General features: G+C 31.1%; 1 protein-coding gene across 1 annotated transcript; it reads left to right on the top strand.

The window, feature by feature from the left end:
- The first annotated feature begins 2,995 nt into the window (after positions 1-2,995).
- LOC107949560 (serine-threonine kinase receptor-associated protein) lies at positions 2,996-7,585 on the top strand. The gene is made up of 7 exons (XM_016884255.2): positions 2,996-3,506; positions 4,043-4,178; positions 4,980-5,061; positions 5,761-5,936; positions 6,480-6,617; positions 6,700-6,839; positions 7,183-7,585. The coding sequence occupies exons 1-7, from the start codon at positions 3,389-3,391 to the stop codon at positions 7,443-7,445; spliced, it is 1,053 nt and encodes a 350-aa protein (XP_016739744.1). The 5' UTR covers positions 2,996-3,388; the 3' UTR covers positions 7,446-7,585.
- The last annotated feature ends 8,734 nt before the right edge of the window (positions 7,586-16,319 follow it).

Genomic DNA, 16,319 nt, shown 5'->3' with positions numbered 1-16,319 from the left:
TCATCGACATATTGTTCAGCAGCAATGTTGACTTTAGCACACGCTGCCACGACATGCGTACAGGGGTAATGAAGTGTTTCGAACTTTCTGCACTCGCACCGTCTGTTCCAGAGATCAACTCATCATCATCAGATGTTACGGTCTGCCCGTGAGCATGATATATTTCAGGATACTCCGGAAACTCAGATACATACGCTGCATCGGGATCTATGAGCGACATGTGTGGCCCAAGATTATTGTGTATCACAATACGCCACATTTGCTCCCCGACCGAACAACCGGAAATGCCTTCATCTTCAGCGTCAATATCATCAGGTACATCGTCCAAATCGGGATCAGCGTCACTATCGACCTCTTCATCCAAATGATCGCCACCACCTTCTTTTTCGCCGGCACATTCTTCTTCACCACCAACCATGTCAACATCGGGTGTAAAATTCAGGTCGATACCAATCCCACCCATAGTTGATTCACTATCAACGTATGATATTGGAGCCACCATCCGCGGTTCTTCAACCCCGTCTTCTTCATCAGATGCATTTTGCTCCATACCGACTAACTCAGCAAATAAGTGAATCGGTGCATTCTTCTCACTCTCATTCCCACAGTACAGATCGACCATTGTCTCCACGTCTTCGTCGTCTACAAGTTCCATTTCGACGAATTTGACCGGGTTTGTCGAAACTGGAAACTTGTAGAAAATTTTTGATATCATTCTCCCACAACGTTTCTATTAAATCGAACGATACATTTGTTGCCGACATTCAAATACACATCCAACACTTGTTGTCAATATGACTCCATCGAAATAAACGCATACAAGAAACTTAGCATCCATCTTCAATATTTAATCTGTCAAAAAAAAAACAAAATCTCATAAAAAATCTCAAACGGTAACTGAATTACTTAAAAAAAATTTATACTCACAATAATACACAAAATAATACACACTAAAATTATTAATTTTACTAAAAAAAACTAACTATAATAATACTAATTTTTTACTAACTAGTTTATTTTCGTAAATAAAAATAATAAGTAACCATAATAATAATACTAGTTTTCTGCTAACAATAATATTACTAAGTTACATCTTAATACATTAATAACATCTTCATACTAACAACAACAACAACAACAACAACAACAACAACAATAATAATAATAATAATAATACTAACTAATACTTTTATTTTGAGTTTTATTAATCTTAATAACTAAACTACAACAAAAAATATTACAAAATATACAAAATAATAACAATAATATAATCAATTATTTTTAAAAAAATACCTCTTTTTTCTCTTCTTTTCCGCGCCAACTCTTCTTTTTTTTTTTGAATTTTCTCTCTTCAGTTTTTTTTATTTTTCTCTCTTCAGCTGGGTAGAGGTCGTATTTATAATACGAGTGGTGCCGCCAATGGCATTGGCACCATTGGTGCCGCCAATGGTATTGGCACCATTGGTGCCACCAATGATTTTGGCACCTTTGGTGCCGCCAATACCATTGGCGTGACTAGTAAATTGTCACATCGTTCTGATTTTTTTTGCAGGTTTTTTTTGTTTTTTTTTTATATATTTTGGTAAATAATAAAAAAGTTTATATATTTTGATAAATAAATAAAAAGTTGTAATATTTTGGTAAATAAAAAAAAGTTATAATATTTTGGTAAACTTTTATTTTTTTAATAATATTTTTGTAAAAAACCCAGAGTTGTTGCCAAATTAGGGAGACTCACTAAGTATCAAAATATTGAACCCATATCCTTAAAAATTTTAGACAGGGAGAGAATAAGAGAAATGTGAGAGAGAAAAGTAACTTGTGTTGGGAGAAAAAAATAAAAGAATTGAAGATTTTTGGGTTTAGTGGGTGGGGAGAAATTTATTTTTTTATATAAAATAATTTATTTTATAAAATAATTATTTTTAAAAAATTTTGCGGATTTTTTAAATTTTTGGGAAAATATATTTTTATCAGATCATTTTCAAATATTTTATGGGGTCAATGCACCAATTATATAATTTTTTTAAAAAAAATCTATAAGTAATATTTTTTTTTACATTTTTTTGTGGGGTCAATTCGCACCAATTATATAATTTTTTTTAAAAAAATCTATAAGTAATATTTTTTTTTACATTTTTTTGTGGGGTCAATTCAATGGTGGCTCCGCCACTGTTAGATGGTCATTTAAGTAAATGGAGAAAATTACATTTTTGCTTATTTAAGTTTAGTATTTATTTATTTTAATTAACCATATGTTTAGTTATTTTTTTAATTTAATTAAATTTTTTTTCGTTTATCACATCATGTTATATTATTCATGTGGACTTGATGACTTGAAAAAAATATTGTACGTGTCGAATTTTCATTGCCTGGTTTATGATTTCACTAATGGTGTTAACACCAAGTACTATAATAAAACACATATTGATAGTTCAGGCACTACATTGGATATTTTCAAAGTACAAGTACCATATTAAACATTTTATGAAAGTATAAATATCATATAATAGAACACATAGTTCAAATATCACATTGAACATTTTATAAAACTGCAAGTACTAAATGTGATGTTATTCTATATATATATAATATAGATAATAGGAGTTAATATTTAGTACACTGGTAATGTACTTTTTTTTATTCCACAAATAATTTTAAAAAATTATTATGTAAATTTTTTAAAATATTTTTTTATACTACTATATAATACTTATCAACCTTTTAATTCTAACAAATATTTTTCCATCGCTAGTAGATGGTGGATGATGTAATTTTATTGTGATCACGATTGGATGAATAGAGTAAGAAATTTATACAAAAATTTCATTGCTTAATTTCGTAATTTGGGTTATGATATGGTGGGTAAGTTTGAATGGAAGTGGGTAAATATCTAAAAATTACACAAACACAGCAGCCCTTCTTTGCAAATACTAACAAAATGCCAAAATCTCACACTATTATATAAACCCCTCTTTCCCATGTTCTTCCTTGCTCTCAAAGCCCTTATATATTATATATTTTTCTTTTTTCTTTTTTTTTTGAAAAATATTCTTATCAATAAAAAATAGTGTTGATTTTCATATCCAAACACTTCTTGTTATCTAGCAATTTATAAATTTCCAGCGTCATAAAGAAATCAAACCCTACACTTAGGGTTTCCTCTCTATCCCCTTCTCTTAGAAAAAGAGAAAAGGAAAAACATTTCTTTTTAAGTATCATAATTTTTTGACAATTTCAGTTATGCAATATTGACCCACTTTGTTAAGATTAAGAAAAAAAAATCTTCTTTTTTGCTGTTAAACGAGATTGATCGAAAAGGATTAAGTATTTGTTTTATTGGGTTTTTAAAATTTTTTTTTACTATTTTTGTTGTTAAATTGGAGAAATGGAGAAGAAAAAGGTGACTGTGCCATTAGTGTGCCATGGGCATTCAAGGCCGGTGGTTGATTTGTTCTACAGTCCTATAACTCCTGATGGATTTTTTCTTATTAGTGCCAGTAAAGGTATGGGTTTCGGTTTTTATTATTGGTTCACGCCAATTTAAAATCTGGGCTTCTTTTGAATTTTGTTTTAGTGATCATTTAGGTATAATCAGCTATGTATCTCTGTCCAGTTACTCTAATGTTGAATTGGGTTTGGATTTTTCTTTTGAGTTAGTCTGTTCTGCTCTTCCGGATCATATTGATTTTCTGTTTTGAATTTTATTTATATATTTACTGTTTTAAACTGGCTTTTTAACTGCCAGTTTTTTTTCTTTTATTAATTATGTAGTAATGATTTTAGTCTCATTAGATTGAATTGCAGACTCTTAAGTAGACTTGTAGTTATGTGAATTCGATTCCAATGTTGATGTAAATTGCGTTGAGCAGGACTTTAGCTATTGTTTTGTTGTAAAAAACTGTAAGTTATTGTTGTTCTGTAACTTGAAATGGAATAGTAGTTTCGGAGCAGGAAATCTGATTTGTGGTTGATCGGATTGTCAACGGGATTTGTTTTAATGTTTATCAACTCTATTTCTAATGATGCGTTGGAAATTCAGACTCCAGTCCAATGTTAAGAAATGGGGAAACTGGAGATTGGATTGGTACATTTGAAGGGCATAAAGGTGCAATATGGAGCTCCTGCCTGGATACCAAAGCATTACGTGCAGCATCTGCCTCGGCTGACTTTTCTGCGTATGTAATTTTATTCAGCTATGAAATCACTTTTTTGGGGGAATGATTTTTTCTGTGCGTTCTTATACATTCCCAATTACTCCTCTGCATCCGTTTTTGTTCTCCATTTGGATTTATTTTCTATCAAGCACTCCCCTGGAAAAAATGGACCGCATCCTTGTGGGCTACTGGCTCTTTGTTCCTCATTAGCTCGTTCTGAGAAGAAGTATTGTTGATGAGACTCCAAAACTATTCTCTAGTGGGCAAGCTTTAGGATGGTGTATGGTCATGAATCTTAGCTTGGGAAGTAGTCTTTTTCTCCACTATGTTGATTTTGTAAAGAGCACTGCACGATAACACGGGTTGGATGCTGTTTATTTTATTTTGTGTTGTATTATTGATCTTTCCCAAGATGCAACAATAATATACATTCATGCAGCATGTGAAATACATGCTTTATGTGAATGTTTATTCTGGTGTTAGAATTTTTGTTACTTGATAAATTCAGCTGATACTTGTTCTAATTATATTAATGATTGAAAGATATCTTCTATGGGCTTTCTTTGAAGATCTTGCATAATTACCAATGGTCCACCTTTCTTTTTCTTTCCAGAGTCAAATGTGCCATCTTTCTTAGTATATAGGTTCGGGAATCACCTGTGTGTTAACTAATAGAAACTGCTTTTCATCTTATTGTTTCTCTTGCCCCTCTCTCTCTATATACATTTATATATGATATATATATCATAGTGTTATTGACTCATTGTTAATGACGATGGTCAATTGATAAGTGGATTTATCATTCTCGTCTGATATTTACAGGAAACTGTGGGATGCATTGACCGGAGATGAATTGCACTCTTTTGAGCACAAGCATATTGTTCGAGCATGTGCATTTTCAGATGTAGGGCTTAATTGCCTTTCTATTGGAATTCTTCTTTTGAATTTATCTTATAATTTGAGCCATAGATCTGCATCTAATGCTTGTGTAATGCACATTGAAAAGTTGTTCTTGAGCAAGTTATTCTGATAATAGCTAGGCACTACTGCTTTCTATGTAGATTTTATTGCAAGAACTTTATATCTTGAATTGCCAGTATAGTTCTTTTTTCAGAGTAGCATGTGTTTTGACCCAGTTAATAAAGTCCCGTGCAAATATCGGTGAAAAAACTGCGTTAAATTAATGGCTTGGATATTCTTTTTTGAACCTTGTGTTTTCATTTTCTTATTACCGTTGAGAGGAGTTTTTGCTTATCTTTTTCATTGATTAATCTTTCGGTTTCTCTATTTGTATTCTGCGTTCTTTTATTCAGCATTTGAATGGTTTGCTAGATAATAATCACATATCCTCTTTGATGGACTGAAGTTGGGTCAGTTTAACTGGCCTCTGGTGCATTTTTTTTCCTTCTGAAACCTTCAGATATTAAAAATGTATTTGTATTTAATATATGGGAGTGTGTATATTGGAATTAACTTCTTGCATCATACATTTACGTTCCTGGTTCATTAGTTTATTTTTCAGTTAAGGTGAATTTATCTATCTATGCGTTGCCCACTTGTTATCTGTTTGCTGCAGCATCTGAGTAAATTGTTTTATTTACAGGACACCCACTTTTTACTCACTGGTGGAATTGAGAAAATTCTCCGAATATTTGATTTGAATCGTTTAGATGAGCAGCCAAGACAAGTGGATAATTCTCCTGGTTCAATTAGAACTGTTGCATGGCTCCATAGTGACCAGATGATCTTAAGTTCTTGCACTGATACTAATGGTGTTAGGTACAACTTTATTCAAATGATAGCACCTTTACTTTCCTTTTTCTCTCATTGTTTGCCATAAGATATTTTATTTGTAACAAGTATCATATGTCTTGAATTGATATTGTGTCACTCCAGGACTTTGAGACAAGGGTGACTAATAGGTAGAGTATTCTGTTCTTCTGTATTGGATGCATATTGTTTGTCAAGGTTAAAAGTTAAGCATGGAAGTTTTAGGGCATTTTGCAGGTTTTGCAAAATGTTCCTTTGGGTTCACTTTACTTAACTGAATAAAATGCTGGTGCCAGTATTGCTGGTTAACTTCATAAATGATTCTTAGTATCAGGCCAAATGGGAAGTTGTAAAATCTCAATCTCTTGGATGCCTGATGGAATTTATGAAAATAAAAACAAAGAGAGAGATTTCAGTTTAGATTATTGGTGAAGTATTATATATTGGAAATCGTCTTCCATTTCTTGGTGCATTCTCAAACCGTTTGTGTTCACATGATTATATGTTTGTGTATGTGACTTCCTAAACGTTTGTTACGGTGTCTACTTGTAGGTTGTGGGATCTGAGAAGTGGCAAAATTGTTCAAACACTTGAGACCAAATCACCCGTCACCAGCGCGGAAGTGAGTCAGGATGGTCGCTATATAACTACCGCTGATGGATCTACTGTTAAGTTTTGGGATGCAAATCAGTAAGTTCATGTCACTTGATTGTTTGTGCAAGATCTATTCTTTGCCACCATGGCTGCTGACATTTGTATTCGCTCTTTTTAGTTTTGGATTGGTGAAAAGCTATGACATGCCATGCAATGTAGAATCAGCTTCATTGGAACCAAAGCATGGTAATAAGTTTATTGCTGGAGGGGAAGACATGTGGGTCCATGTCTTTGATTTTCATACCGGAGAAGAGCTTGGTATGTGCCTCGAGATTGTCAGATGAACACTGAATATTTATGAAGACTATTCTTTTGAATTTCATATTCCTTAATGCCTGAAGTGGATCCATTTTTGCATTGTCTTGGAATGGCCGCATAAACACCTCCATTATTACATGGCAATATTTTAAAAGAATATTTAGGTCTCATGTTCTTGTATTGTGCAAATGCTGCAAATCATAAAACAATCTGAGAAATATAATGCCGGATCCTCACTGCGCTGGGTGAGCTGCGTTATCGTGTGGGACCGATTGGATGATGTCTATACGGGTTTTTGTCAATGTTTGAGAGTTCTAACTAATCTTGTGCTTAATCTTTGTAGGTTGCAACAAGGGTCACCATGGTCCTGTCCACTGTGTTCGTTTCTCACCAGGAGGGGGGTCCTTTGCATCAGGATCTGAAGATGGTACCATTAGAATATGGCAGACAAGTCCAGTGACTCATGATGAGAGTGATCTACTTGGAAGCGAACCAAGTGGGAAAGTGAAGGCTGTGGCTGATGAGGTTGCCCGTAAGATTGAGAGTGGCCTCCATATTGGCGGGGAAGGTAAAACTGGAGATACGGATAAGGCAACTGATGCCTGACATGGTATTAAAATTGTTTAGTGCATTCAACGAGTGTTTGTTTCAGCTTGCGTGCCAGGTTTGTAGGATTATGGTGTCTTTCCGCACCTTTCCTGTTCGTCTTCTCTATCGAAATAAAATGAACTGCCAAACTTCCTTTATCTTTCAAGTAAAGTTGGAAGTTTTGATCTTAAAATCAATGAACGTTTTGGCTTTGTTTAAGGTTGGTAGATGCTGTTAAAATTCTGGGAAAGTCGAGGCCATGTCTCGTATCAATATCTAATAGGTTTCCGTCATTGATTCGGAATCCAAATGCGGTACGTAGCAATTAGTTCTCTCGCATCAGGCTTGGGTAGTGACTACTGAAACGGATGAAGATACGAGCTCCAAATAATACTCGTCGTGTAAAAGCAATTTGGTAACAGAGAAATAAAAGAAACTTGGCAACAAGCTTCAAATATAATGCTTTTATCTTGTTACCAATTGAACTAAAAAGTAGATACGTAATTACTGAACAGAAACATCGAGAAAAGTAGCAGAGACCTGTAATACGCAGGGTTTCCCCTGTTTCATTCCCCAGATTGAACCATGGCTGACAACCTCCGCCATCATCAAGAAATATTCTATTCCAACAGCAGTGGTGTGAAATATACTGGTCAGCCATTGATCTCGAGACAGATAAAGTAACTCCGTCCACGACTCTTTCACTCCATATTGTTTCATCACCCATAGATTTATATGATCCTCCACTGGACAAGTTAAGTGGTCTCGAGAAACACATAAACATTCCCCCAGTACAGCATTCATATACTCAAAATGTGAACAGTCGCTCTCACATTTTTTCACTTTGAAGCTTGTGTCACCTTCTGGGACTTCATAGTATTCCTCGGTGCCAAGGTCCAGAGCAAATTTACTTGGTGATATCATACCCAAATCCAAGTATTGGATTGCTATCATGATCCATGGTTATATCATTATGCAACGGTTTCTTCACGGTGATAAACAGCAAGTAAACCATTGCAAGAACCAAATATTCTGATAATATAGGGACTAAAATTTACAAAAGGGAGAAGAAGGATTTCTTCTTTGTTTAAGAAAAACTGAGAAATAACTTTAATGCCTTTTTTAGGGTCTTCCACCTCATTTCATTTTATAGGAGAGATTCATAACTCAATTTAAAAAATTAGAATTCCGCACAGTTTCTTGATAAAGATGACATATTTTCTTTGAATAAGGATGGCATCTTTTGTCCAGTTGTAGTTGCTTCTACGTTGCTTCCTTTTTTGTCGTTTCTTGTTATGGTTGTGTTCACGTTGCTTCATTCTTTCTTGTTTCTTAGTCGTGGTTTTTTTGCATGTTAGTTCCTTTGTCTTTTATGTTAGCTTTATTGGATATTGTCCAAATTCATTTTTTCAATTTCATCTAGATTTAATGAATCAATTGGTAATTCTGGTGAGTTTCAATTTTTCCATGCATTTTTGATGTCTTCAACTGTATGGGATGAAAAATCATCAATCTCCATTTTAGCTATCTTTTTTAGTAGTTGAACGGATTCTTTATTTATATCATCCTAGTGATTTCCAGTATTATATGCCAATAATCTTCAACCATCAGTTCAAAATCTATAAGTTTTTTGTTGAAGTAGGTTTTGGAATTTGGCGATCAGATCTATTCCTGCTTGGATTTGATAATAAACATGATTATTATAACACTTGTTAATATATTTCGTCAAGTGCTCTTATTCTTCTAAAGCTGCAAATATGTTTCTTCCTGTAATCATTTTTGAGATAGTCCAAATTTGGTATGATTAATAAAATTTTTCACGTTCATCTATACCAATAAGACTACAGATTTCAAGATGAAAATAGTAAAAAGAAGTCATCTTTATTTACCATATGTAATAATGTAGATAATAAATGCTGAAAAATCTTTTAATAAATGAAAAGAAAAATTTTGAACTGTTATTTTTTTAACAAAATCCCATTCAATATAACTAATATCAAATGGTTCATGATCAAGTCTAAATTTTATAGTAGAAAATTTTTCATCTAAAATAATTAGTAAAAACATAAGCTTGTAAAAAATGTTTAGAAAAAACTTTTTGAAATTAAGCTTGCTGGTTGTAAATAGCTTCATTTATTTTAGAAAATATTTCTATAGGTAAAATAATTCTAGCCTTATTATATAAACATAATCTAAATATTTTATTTATAACCGGATTAATTGTTTCCTTGTTAGTAAAATACTGAGATATGTCAAGAAGATTGTTTATCTCCTTAATATCTAAAAAACTAATTTCTAGTTCTTCCCAATCACGATATAAAATAGATTTTAACAATAAATCATGAGCTTATTGTTCTTTAGTTATTTTTTCAACTAAGAATTGTGAAAGCTTAGTAAGAGCTCTTCTAAAGTTCGCTCTTTGTCCAGTAATATGTGATTTCCATATTTCATTTATAAAACTATATAATTCTAAGGGTAAACTTGGATTATAAAAATATTTTATTTCTTGTATTTGTTGTGGTTTCAACATATTTTCTGTCTCACAAAATTTTTTTGCCCCTTGAATAATTTCAGCATAACTAGCTTGGTATATTGAATTTGGATCTTGAGACCATGGTAGTTGACTTACTGACTATGATGTAATTGAGAATTGAGTTGAAACTCCAACTAGTTATCTTACCATTGGATATGAAACATATTATCATTGATTAGGATAAAATGATACTTGGGAAGGTATTGACAGAAATCCTTGATTAGGATATTTTGATTTGAATGTGTTCCATTTGTTGGGCCTTTTATTAATAATAGTCCATTCACCAACTTTTTCTAGAGCTTGTTTACCTCTATCTATAAGGCATGCTAAGATAATCAACAATAATATTGTCAGTGCCTTTGACATACAAAACCTCAAAATTAAAAGTACATAATTCATTATACCATCTAATTCTTCTTAGTGCAATTTCTAAACTTTAATTAGTAAGAAAATGTTTAATTGTCTGATTATCAATTTTTATGATAAATTATCACATCCCAAAAACCGAATTAGAAGAAATTGTGTTAGTGAAACCAAGAATGGTCACATCTTGATTTTGAGTTAGGATTGCAAAAATTTTGTCAAGTGAGTTAATCTGGTTTAGTGGATAGGTGTTGGGGTGATGTGTGTGAGGTGCTGGATTCAAATTCTTCCCTTGGAATTTTGTTAATTTTGGCTTAAATATAATTTTTACTGAATTTGTGTCAGAATGAACCTATTGGTTTAGTGGTACGGTGTTAGTTTATCTTTTGATCTTGTGTTCAAGTCTTTACGTGAGCAAAATGGTAATATTTTTGCTTCTCTATATGTGTGCCGTATATGTAGTAGTGGTCGGATGAATTAGGGTACCTAGTTTAGTGGGGGCAATAATTGGTTGTTTTTTAAAATATATTTTTATTTGGAAAATCTCAAAAATTTCTCTTTTTCCCTTACCCTTTTCTTCATCTTTTGTTTTATTTATTTATTTATTTTTCATTCTTTGGCTACCTTAATTCTTTTTTTGTGTTCCTTCCTTTTTTCTTTTGTTTCCTTTTGTTTGATTCTCTTTCACTACATAGTCGACGTGTGCTCCTATCGGGAGAGGAACGATTAACATTCGACGATCCTTCAATGATTTGAGTTCATGTGTTGCTATTTACATACAAGGGTTTTGGAATTCTCGTGGGTGTTTCGCATGAAAAACAGTCAAGGTGTGTAATGAAAAACCTGAAAAATAGTGATCGACGCAAAGTAGAAAAGTGGATTGTCGATGCTACACGACTGTGTGCCAGGCCATGTGCGCCACATAGTCGTGTGACAAGCCATGTGCCAGACTGTGTTAACCACACGGCCTGGGTCAATTGGGCCGTGTGGGCCACACGGGCGTGTGTGAGGCCATGTGGGCCATACGGGCTGGTCAATTGGGCTGTGTGGGCCCATTTTCTGAAAATTTCCACTTAGGCCTGATTTGATCCGTGAATCGTAATTGGACTCTCCGTAGGGTCTATACCGCTTAAATAAGACTTGAAAATAATGTATTTGTTAATATGCTTTTGTATGGGATGTGTTTAAGCTGTGTGATTTATACATATATGATCCGTATTCTGTTAATTTTGACAATATGTTTCCGTGTTACTATGTTTGGATGTGAGCATGTGATGTCAGAAAATGTTAATTTGTATATCTCTGAATTTGTTATAAAACCATGTATGTGACTTCATGGCAAAATTGATGTGTTTCAATAAGGTTTTATAAATCTGTTCTACAAAATGTGAACTCCCATGCCTTTCATTTTTTGTTGTTATCGTACGTCAGCATTTCTTACATGCTTGTCATTCTGATTCTATATATGCATGCCATGACACGTTGTATGAGGTTTGGGATGATGTTGAAAGGAGGAAGATTCTGGTAGTTTAATGATCTGCACATTCTGGAAGTTTATCCACATTTCTGTCTGGCAGCTTGTTTGCAATTATGGTGGCTCGGCCACATATGTTTGTTCTGGTAGTTGGGCTGCAATATAGTGGCTTGACCATATATATCCGTATGGTAGTTTTAACTGTAATATTTGGTGGCATTGACCACAACTATTCTGTTGGTGTGATTTGGTTGGATGAGTTCTAGGAAACTCTATTTCAGTGTGTAGCGGAGTTGGGTGGGAAGTTTTCTGAAAAATCCACATTATGATTTTCTAAAAAATACCATATTTGCATAATCATGCATTCTCAATTATGTTTAATTGATTGTTATGAAATTTTTTGTGATTCTCTTATTTGTATATTGTATTGTGTGTGATCTCGGTTTGAGTTTTAGTTATACACTGAGCTTTATAGCTCACCCTTTCATTTATCTTTGACTTTTCAAGTAAACTGTGAGTTTAGGATCGGACGGTGTGTGGGAGCCCGGATTGTTTCTCAGTTAATAAAATAAGATATTTACGTTTTTTAGTTATTTTGGACTGCAAATTTGTTTAGACTTCGTTTTTTTGTTTTTGTTTTTGTTTGTTTGTTTTTGAGTAATCTAACATGAAATGCAAATTACACGAGGTTAACAATTTAAAATTCGGTTTTCAAAATTAAAACTCCGAAAATTTTTCGCTGTAAAATTAAGTAACCTCTTAAGTGTTTTTCTAAAAGTAAACAAATAGTTCTAACGTATGTTTGCCTTAAAGCTGGAAAAGATTTTCCAAAATTATGACTTTCAAAATATGGTTTTGAATACAAATTCTGGGTTTGAAATAAGTGATTCCGGACTTAAGTATTTCTAAATATTTGTGAGAGTTTTTTCAAATTTTATGTTTACGAAACACATTCTGAATTTGATTAAAACAAAAGTTTTTAAACAAGTTGATGTAATTCCTCAAAATCCAGTCATAGCGACTAGGCTGGGTTTGGGGTGTCACATAAATTTTTCAGGTGTTAAATATATAAGAAAATTTTTTATTCCTTTTTAATAGCTAATAATTCTTTTTCAAATCCAATAATTTTGTGAGGCATCTGTTTCCAAAATTAATTTCATTTGGTTTAAATTTTCTTGAACTATATCCACATATTAATTCTTCGTTATTTTTGTTCTAGCTTTTAAAATACATCCCCAATAATTTTGTGAGGCATCTATTTCCAAAATTAATTTATCGTCTTATTTAGGTAAATAAAATTTTGGAATCTGAACTTTTTCAGATTTTAAATTTTTTATAATTTCTGAGTCTTTTTTAGACCAGGTAAAGGATTTATCTTTTTTTTTAAAATTTTTTTTATGTAAAACATACCTATTTTTTCTGATAGGTTTGGAAAGAAATTTTTTCCATATTTTATAATTCTTAAAAATTATTAAGCTGCTTCTTATCTTCAATCTTTTCAGGAAACTCTTTTATTTTTACTATAATATGATCTTGTAGTTTAAGACCATCTGTAGATAATTTTAATCCTAAAAATTATATTTCTATTTTTTCTAGCTCTATTTTCTTAGGGCTTAATATGATTTTATGTTTTATGAATTCTTGAGAAATAATATTTAAATGTTTTCTATGTAACTCTAGAGTATTTGAAAATATCAAATGTCATCTATACAAACTACACAAAATATCTTATATTTATTAAAAATAAAATTCATCCATCTTTTGAATATTTGTGATGCATTACATATTTCAAATGGCATCACTTTCTATTGGTAATGTCCATTGGGTGCACTGAAGGTTGTTAAATGTTTAGATTCTTTTGTTAGCATGATTTGCTAGAATCCTGATTTACAGTCAAACTTATTAAAGTATTTTGCTTGTTTAGCCTGATTAATTAATACATCTTTTCTTGGAATGGAATAACCATAAAGATTAATATTGTGATTTAATCTTTTATAATTAATGAACATCCTCGCTTTACCTCTTTTTATTTTTGCATGATTTCTAACATGTGGACTATTAGTTTTTTTATCAATCCTTTATCTAATAACTCCTTAATTTTTATATCAAATTCTTCTATATCTTGTTTAGTATAAACCATTGGTTTAACTCTAATAATTTTAATGGGATTTTCCAATTTTATACTATAATATCTAGGGCTATTTTTCCATAACTTTAATAGCTCTTCACTAAAATTATTATCTAATATATTAAACAACCAGTGACTTGTTTTTAGTTATTTAATTTGTTCCTTTTTTGGTGGTGTAAATTTTTTGTCACGTATAAATTAATGGTTTTCTACTAATGATATTTCTATAGAAGTTTTTTTTTTCTACAAATAACATAATTAAATTTTTATCAATACAAAATGACAAATGTTGATATATAAAATTATTACCTAATAATATGTCTCCATGCATTTCTGAGAAGCTTAATAATTTGGGTATTACAAATCTTACATTATTTATATAAATTGGTACGTTTCTAGCTTTATATTGAATAATGGTTTTATTACCATCTATTCCTATAGCTCTTATTAGATGCTTCATAGGTTCTCACTTTTCTAAAGGAATAACATTTTTTCTGCAACTACTAGTCGTAGTTCTAGTATCTAGTAAAGCATGTAATTAATATGTTTTATATTCTCTTCTAGCTTTATATTGAATAATGGTTTTATTACCATCTATTCCTATAGCTCTTATTAGATGCTTCATAGGTTCTCACTTTTCTAAAGGAATAACATTTTTTCTGCAACTACTAGTCGTAGTTCTAGTATCTAGTAAAGCATGTAATTAATATGTTTTATATTCTCTAAATTGAAATGTTATTTTAATATATGTATACTATTTCCTGGATTGGAAATTTGAGAATGTAATTACATCTCTCGTTCCAAGTTCCATTTGTTGGAATATTATTAAAGTTTGTATTTCTTTCATTCTAGTGTTTCTAAAAGATATAGAACTTCTACTTAGTTCTATAGAAAAAATAGAAATATAAACTTTTTTCATTCCTATTGGTATTGAAGAATTTGGAGTTTCCTCATCTTCAACTATTTGTGTACTTGAGGGTAAAATCAAATTATTGTTAGTATTTGCCACTGTTGCATTTTTAAAATATAATTTATCTCTAGGCACTACATATTCTATTGTACTAATTGGTTTAGATGTAGTTGGACTATTAATTCTTTCCATCACCCAATCTCTTGGAATTGATAAATCACTTAGATATAATAATTTTGGTTGCATTTCAGTAGTAATTTTATTAGGTTCAAAGAGTTCAATAATTTGATTTCTACTTTTGCTGTCTTAGTATATTCATCAATAGAAGTTCAACTGATTGCTACATCTTTAGCTAAATCATTAATTTCATAATTTTTTGTTTGAATTTTGAGACATAAGCATTCTTCTATTAACGGATCTGTAATAAAGTAATTAGGTTTAACTTTAAATTCTATTACTCCCGAATACAAATTTGATTGAATTCTTCCAATAATTGCTTTTACTAGATTTTCAAATCTTTTATCTAATAATACTGCTATTATTGGTATATCATGTCATCTTCTAAATAAAGCTCTCATAGTTATCATTATAATTCCTAAATGTATGTATCTAACTTGGGGATATTTCTTTTTAATCCTCTTAATTTTCTCTTTAATGAATAATGGAATTTCTGTTAATCCACCTTTAGTATCTTTAGCAACTGTATTACCACTTATTTTTTCTATATGTCTTTGACACCAAATTTTCTATTTAGATATTTTATAAATTTCCTCTTTAAAAATATGATATTATTAATCTTTTATATCATTTCATCAGAAAAATCTTTTTCTTTTCCGATTATATTTTTTAATTTTATATCTTATTGTTCATTATGAGGAATTTCTTCTAATTGATTATTTGAACTACTTCATATATTAAATATAAGGCTTAATGATAAATTTGGCCACTAACGTTTCCATGTTTTATCAAAATGACCCTAATTGTATTTTTGAGCCTTTTTGGCCATCAACCTTTGTTCTTTTTCTTATATGTTTTTTCTAACAGATTTAATGAATAAATTTATGGTTTCAAATTTTCTTTTCTTTCAAAATGTTTCAATTTTTCATATGTTTGTTTACTGAGAAGTTTTTCTACTAAGTTAATTTTCTTAGATAATTACGCTTATTTTCTTTAAATTAAGATTTATTTTTTTAATTTAATATATTATTTATTTATTTTATTATTTTCCACATGTATTTATCTTATTAGGTTATCTAAGTAATAAATTACATCTCATTAAAAATATTCCACATATGAAATTCCGCATCATCCCTGTTAATTTTTTTAACGGTACTTTCATTAAATCTATTAGAAAAAGCAGATTGAAAAAAAGAACAAAGGTTGATGACAAAAAAAAAGCTCAAAAATACAATTAGGGCTATTTTGACAAAACATGCAAACGTTAGTAGCCAAATTTGTTATTAAGACTAAATATAAATATATAT

Source organism: Gossypium hirsutum, chromosome D03 (genome assembly GCF_007990345.1).
Source record: "Gossypium hirsutum isolate 1008001.06 chromosome D03, Gossypium_hirsutum_v2.1, whole genome shotgun sequence".
Taxonomy (NCBI): domain Eukaryota; kingdom Viridiplantae; phylum Streptophyta; class Magnoliopsida; order Malvales; family Malvaceae; genus Gossypium; species Gossypium hirsutum.
The sequence above is the reverse complement of the archived record's forward strand: the minus strand, read 5'-3'. Positions and strand labels throughout refer to the sequence as shown.

Bases quoted from the DNA above. Each gene is read 5' to 3' on its own strand.
- LOC107949560 (XM_016884255.2), top strand. From the start codon at position 3,389: ATGGAGAAGAAAAAGGTGACTGTGCCATTAGTGTGCCATGGGCATTCA. The intron at 4,179-4,979 runs GTATGTAATTTT...TGATATTTACAG, and splicing joins GCCTCGGCTGACTTTTCTGC to GAAACTGTGGGATGCATTGA. The intron at 5,062-5,760 runs GTAGGGCTTAAT...TTTTATTTACAG, and splicing joins GAGCATGTGCATTTTCAGAT to GACACCCACTTTTTACTCAC.